This window comes from Zingiber officinale, chromosome 2A (genome assembly GCF_018446385.1).
Source record: "Zingiber officinale cultivar Zhangliang chromosome 2A, Zo_v1.1, whole genome shotgun sequence".
In the NCBI taxonomy this organism is placed as follows: Eukaryota; Viridiplantae; Streptophyta; class Magnoliopsida; order Zingiberales; family Zingiberaceae; genus Zingiber; species Zingiber officinale.
In genome coordinates this window covers 106,087,497-106,093,773 of record NC_055988.1, presented here as the reverse complement: position 1 = coordinate 106,093,773, position 6,277 = coordinate 106,087,497, and the positions used below count along the sequence as shown (strand labels likewise).

General features: G+C 34.9%; 1 protein-coding gene across 2 annotated transcripts; it reads right to left on the bottom strand.

The window, feature by feature from the left end:
• Window positions 1-1,277: 1,277 nt before the first annotated feature.
• On the bottom strand, window positions 1,278-5,376 carry LOC122041866 (glycine-rich RNA-binding protein RZ1A-like). Of its 2 annotated transcripts, XM_042601723.1 has the most exons (5): window positions 5,241-5,318; window positions 3,177-3,245; window positions 2,639-2,764; window positions 1,560-2,111; window positions 1,278-1,495 (listed from the first exon to the last, which is right to left on the bottom strand). In XM_042601723.1, the coding sequence occupies exons 3-4, from the start codon at window positions 2,747-2,749 to the stop codon at window positions 1,578-1,580; spliced, it is 645 nt and encodes a 214-aa protein (XP_042457657.1). In that variant the 5' UTR covers window positions 2,750-2,764; window positions 3,177-3,245; window positions 5,241-5,318; the 3' UTR covers window positions 1,278-1,495; window positions 1,560-1,577. The 2 variants fall into 2 exon arrangements, with proteins under 2 accessions (XP_042457657.1, XP_042457655.1); XM_042601721.1 differs by lacking the exon at window positions 3,177-3,245 and having other exon boundaries at window positions 5,241-5,376.
• Between the last annotated feature and the right edge of the window lie 901 nt (window positions 5,377-6,277).

Genomic DNA, 6,277 nt, shown 5'->3' with positions numbered 1-6,277 from the left:
AAATCTCTAGCCTTGATTAATACATTAAAATACCTTAATAAACTGATGGAGAAATAACTTATAGAATAAAAACTTATCAAAAAATAATTATTCAAACAATAAACTTGCAAGAATCAGACAAGTATTCCCTGCTATAACTTAAATATGGTAGAAGCAATTTCCGAATGACGGTTTTCTGAGACAAATTTCGAGAAGACAAGATCACCCACTGAAAGCATATCATTTGCCAAAACCCTTTTGAGAAAATCGGAACTAGAAATTGAAAGTTGACACTCTACCTTGCTATTCGTGAGGGAAATCAAAAATGTAAAGACAGATTATTTAAACTTTTCAAGAACTGAGCTTAGAAACTTATTGCAGAAGACAACTATTTACAACTTCAAACAGCACTCAGAAAAACGTGAAACCGTAAAGATCGCACATAATGAACATCAAACCAAGCTGCTGCTTCCGGCAACGGATAAGCTAAACAATATTGAAATCAATTCAAAGAAAACATACAATACTGCATGCGTAACGAACTATTCTAAACTGCATGAAACAAACAATTTCAGTTTATTCTAACGCAGCATGTCATCAAGTAGCGGCCGAGAGCCATCCAAATTATATTAGGGCTTGAGTATCTCTCTTGACAAATCAAAACTCCAAAACATCCCACAACCATCACGAAGCAAAGATTTGTAGGTCTAAGTGTGAGAGATCGGATCAGAAAAGATTCGGATCACGTTCAAAGGAGCAAAACGGTCAGACCAAAAAGAATCTCGATCATGTTCTACAGGAACAAGCCAGCCACTTAAACCTCTGAAAGAGAACCGAGAATTGAGACACTAGAGAAATGTTATGGGACCAATGGAAGATAATAGGAAACCCAATATGGCATTGGTGATGGCCACAAGGCCAAGTTGAACCTGCCACAAGGTCAACAAAGTTATTAAAATAAGGTTCCCAAACTTGACTAAAATGTTTAAATGGCAGAAACATTGGAAATTACCCGGTTTCCTTTCCATCATATTTTGGTCAGTTCAAACCGGACAGGGATCGAAATAGCAAAACCAACCACATACTTCATGTTAACTTGGCCATTTCTAAGTGAGACCATTCAATTGCCAATACACGCAAAACTGTGTATCCTGCTAAAAAGCAGAAATCTTGCTGAGGTTGCATGGCAGCGTGCTTCGCCCACAGCATCTATAGGTTTTTAGCAACATTCCAAAGATCCATGGGACCATGGCCATGACAACACATCTTACCCAACCAGAGGCAAATGCACAAAGATATGTATCTAAATGCAGTAGTTTTCCATCAAGAACAAGGCACTTGTCGAAATAACATTAACATCTGAGTGATATTCAAGCACTGAGGTGCGGCAAGAGTGGCATAAATGACAATTCCAAAGTAGTAAAGAACAGTAGAACACCATAACTGAAGCCAGTTGCATAGACCCACTCCGACCATAATCAGTTGGAACATTATAAAACTAGCTTTGCACTGCATACTGCATAAACAAAATGTTGTTACTTTGCATAATTTCCAAAACAAAAACGTGTTGAGAATCATACCTGCAACACAAGTAACAATCAGTATCTGTTGCCACCACCTCCATTGGGACGGTCATATGGGCCAGCCCTTTCACGATTATAACGGTCACCTCCACTGCCCCCACGGCTTCCCCCATCTCTGTTGCGAGAACTGAACCGATCCCCGTTACGATCAGGTCCATATCGATTGTTACTGCCACGACTACCCCCGTATGAATCTTCTCTGCCACTATATCTATCCCCTCTTCCACCATCACCTGAAGGGCATTCCCTTGCAAAATGGCCAGGCTTTCCACACTTAAAACAGTCACCACCTGAACCTCGTCCGCGACCACCACCAAAATCCCTACCACGGCCCCTATCATAGTCATGACCACGATTGCGTTCATAGTCACGTCCTGAATCACGGTCCTTGCTACCAGGTCCTTGAGGTTGTGCTCTTTCCACAGTAATTGAGCGTCCATCCAGATCCATTCCATTCATGGCTTCAATTGCCTCTTCCATTGAATCTTTGTCATCAAAAGTAACAAAGCCAAATCCACGAGAACGGCCAGAAAACTTGTCAAGAACAATCTGCAAGTAGGAAAATAATCCAACTAATTAACATGCTCCAAATAAAAGTACTATGCCAGACTATTAAAAAAATAAAACAACAGTAAACCCCTCAGGTATCAAGCATTTCATCAGAGATTATAAGATCATAAGAACCAATAGCTTCAGGGTTTTCAACCCTTGCAGAAAAGTAGATAAGAATCCAATGATAACATTGTGAAAGAAAACACCACCTTGCTGTAATTTTTATATCATTATTATCAAGTGTCATATAGTTAATGCACCAGGTTAGAAGGAAAGAAAAAAAACATTAAATGAAATTTTACCGCAGACTATCATATCAAGATGAAATGTGTACATGGGATAAGACTATATGAATGCATCCTAGACATGCAATGACAATAGTTTTGTGCACTAGAATTATCATATATAACTCAAGCAACATCAATATGAAAAAGAAAATGATACAGAGAGTGTGGCTACTGAGAAATATAAAATAACTTCTTTGTGCTCCAGGAAGAGCAAGCAAACAAAAGAGAGATTTTCACCTTTGCCTCAGTAAGATGGCCAAACTTTTTAAATGCATCCTTCAAACCTCCATCGGTAGTTGACCATGAGAGACTACCAACAAAGCAGCGATATTCATCTGCTTCTGACATTTTCAATCAGTTGAGCTGTGGGGTTAAACAAACATGCAAGGTCAAAAACAAGACAGCTACAATCAGGAAAAAAGGACACCAATTTAAATCAAACAATGATTGGATAAGGATGGGCAATACAGCAGATACATCTGAGTATTCAGATAAAGGGCAGTCCGGTGCACGAAGCTCCCGCTATGCGGGGTCCCGGAGAAGGATCCATTGTACGGAGCCTTACCTTGCTTTTTGCAAGAGGTTGTTTCTTTGGTCACAAAGCATCAACTTTACCGTTGCGCCAAAACTCCCCTTCATATAAGTTGAATCAAAATCCATTGACTCACTTACTTGAAGCTTGGAATTATAAATGCAAATTATACTTCATCAATGTGACAAGCTTTAATTGCAAGGCATGATCTTTATGAATTTAGAGACAGTATACAAAAATTACCTTCAACTGAAACTAAATTAATCAACAAAAATCATGCAGCAGAGTAAGCATCTCTTACATATGGAGGAGCTGTCACACAATAGTAAATCATTCATTGAAAAACTTAAAGACAAATTAGTCACTTGCAATGAACAGGTTTGTAATATTTGAATTGAACAATCACAAAATCTCAATGTCAACTGAATGGCCGGATTGAATAAATACAATCAAAATTTGCCATGTAACCATTAAAAAAATTTAAAAAAAAAGAAAGAAAATTAGACAGAATAAGAATACACAAAAAGATGAGTTGACTGCTAAATTGATTGTAACCTTTACCGCTATCAACAAATCTAGTCCTACCTTTCAATTCTAACAAATCTATTTCAACCTATTTAAATATCTCATAATTCCATTCCTCCAGTAAGTTTGTCATCCAACTACCATTAAATATTGATATAAAATCATTGTAAATCAATTTCATATAATCAGTGACACCTAGATATTTTATTTTAATAAAATGTTACTTATTTGCGTCATATTTAGTTAAAGATGTACAAAATATAATATCAATCAAATGAAAAAGAAAAAAAAAATCATGCCATTGACAATATGACAATTGAGTCTGATAAATTTTTATCATATCTTAAGATATCATATCAATATCACTAGTATACAGATGGTAAACTTCACGGTGGGATAGAAATAGAATTGTTAGATTTTCAATAGGTTAGAATTGATTTGTTAAAATGATAATGATTAGGATATATTTACCAATTAACCCAGTACAAATCACAGTAAGTTGAAAAACCTTTCTCCTACTTATTCAAGTTGTCAATCTAGTAGCATAATAATAATTCTAAAAACCAAACAATTTAAATGTTAAGGCTTTTTGGAAAGAGACCATTCTACACCAAAGCCTATGTCACATATGCAATATGCAGTCCCTTTGGATGATTCTAGCCAATAGGTGGGCTAGGGGACAGCTTATGCATGCTAGGTAAACTGTCTATGGCGGAGAGAGAAAAACAATTTCAGGATCATGAGGACTTCATGATGACTCTCTGTCAATGATTTTATCCAAAGAAAACTAACCCTTGTGATAGTTAAAAACTAAATTAAGGTGTTGATGTAAAGCATGTCACCAGAAAGAGTGATCTTAATCACTTGTCTTGCAAGTCTTTAGATATTAATTAATATTATGAGTATTGTTTTCCTATGTGGACACATGAATTGGATGGGGACTAATATATTTTATAGAATATAAGTTGGTAATTATAGAAATATAAATATTTTCAATAATTTTGTAGCAATTGAACATGCCCCTACCTACCAAAGGATGTGCTATATAATGAGTCAGCTGCATACCATCTGCATATATCTTGTAAAGCCTTGTTAAATATCTTTAAATTTCAATTCTTTTACTCATAGTCAGCTTTTTATTATTTATTCTTTGTTTTATGGCCAGATCAAGATGATTATTATTATTATCTCTCACTGATTCCTCATCGCGAGATCAAACACGCATAACTCCATCAGACATGCACAACCTCATCACGAGATCCAGGACTCGTCATGGATGGAGCTCTTCATTGTCTCTAACTGCCAAAAAATTGTATCGCTAATTCTTCCAGGAATCATTTGATCTCCAACTGCTGTTTTACGGAAAAAAAAGGCTGATTTCTAGCACAAGCTAAAACGTACTCTACCTGTTTCTCTTTGCCGCTTTCTAAATTTATTCTCTGTTATTTCCTTTACATATTCTAGAGTTCACCAAAAAATTGTCTCGCTAATTCTTCCAGTGATCATTTGATCTCCAACTGTGATTTTACGGGGAAAAGAACCTGATTTCTAGCATAAACTAAGACCTACCTCGACTGTAAACTTCAGATCCAACAGATTATACCAGTTTACTGGTTAAAAGATAGCGTAGCATTGGTACAAATCCCTCCTAATACGCCATAAATAGAAGAAGGGATAACTCCCTTCCAGAAAAGCTCTCAGATAGCTCTTCATAGTCACAACGGCAAGAAACAAGATGAATCAGAAAACAACACAAATCGGAGATGAAACATGGGATCGTACCTAACCCGAGGGCAGAGGCGAACAGAAACCCTAGGCGGCGATGGATCTACTTGGCCCTTTCCAGGACTTGAGATATTTATCGTGCGAATCGACCCAAAAAATATCCGGCCGAATCTTGAAATTACCCATAATTGAACGCGACAATTAATATAAGACACCTCTTATTTTTATTATTGTCAGTGTTAAAATATACACATAATAATTTTTTAAGACTTTGGAGTCGGTTAGAAAACAATTTAAATTTGCATATCACCATGATAACTTAATATGACATAAAAAAAAAATCATCTTTCACACGCGCGCGAGCTTTTTATGCACGATGGTGAGCGATGGGTAAACGTGATACGATTTTTTGTTTTTTTAAAAAATATTCCTTTTATTTCGTTTCCACTTTTTATTCAAAATAGTAACATGTTAATTTTTCCAAATTCTAAATTTTTCTCGCCCCTCTCTCTCTCACTCTAACCTCTTCCTCACCATCAGCTTCCATCACAATTGACTAAAATTCCCCAAACTGTACGTTGAACACAAAGGTGACGCGGGTGTAAGAGTTCATTTTCTCCATTCTCGATCGTAAGCCTTTCCTCTCCACTATCTGTTATTCAGTTGTGTACAATTTTTTTTTTTGCAATATATATATATAGAGCAAATTGCTTTTCCCCAACACGCGCACCCCCCCTCCTCTCTCTCTTTCCCCCTTGCAAATGACCATTCTATCCTCTATCTTTTTTTTGTTTTTTTTTTATTTTTAAATTTTATTTTTAATTTCTTTAATTCATACTTATATATTTTTAATTTTTATTTTTTAATTAATTTTAATTTTTAATTTTTAATTAATTTTAATTTTTAATTTTTAATTAATTTTTTTTAAAATTTTTTATTCATACTTATATATTTTTAAAATTTTATTTAGTTTTATTTTTAAAATTATTTTTTTTTCATTCATACTTATATATTTTAAAATTTTTATTTAGTTTATATATTTTAAATTTTTAATCAATTTTATTTATTATTTTTCATTAATACTTATATATATT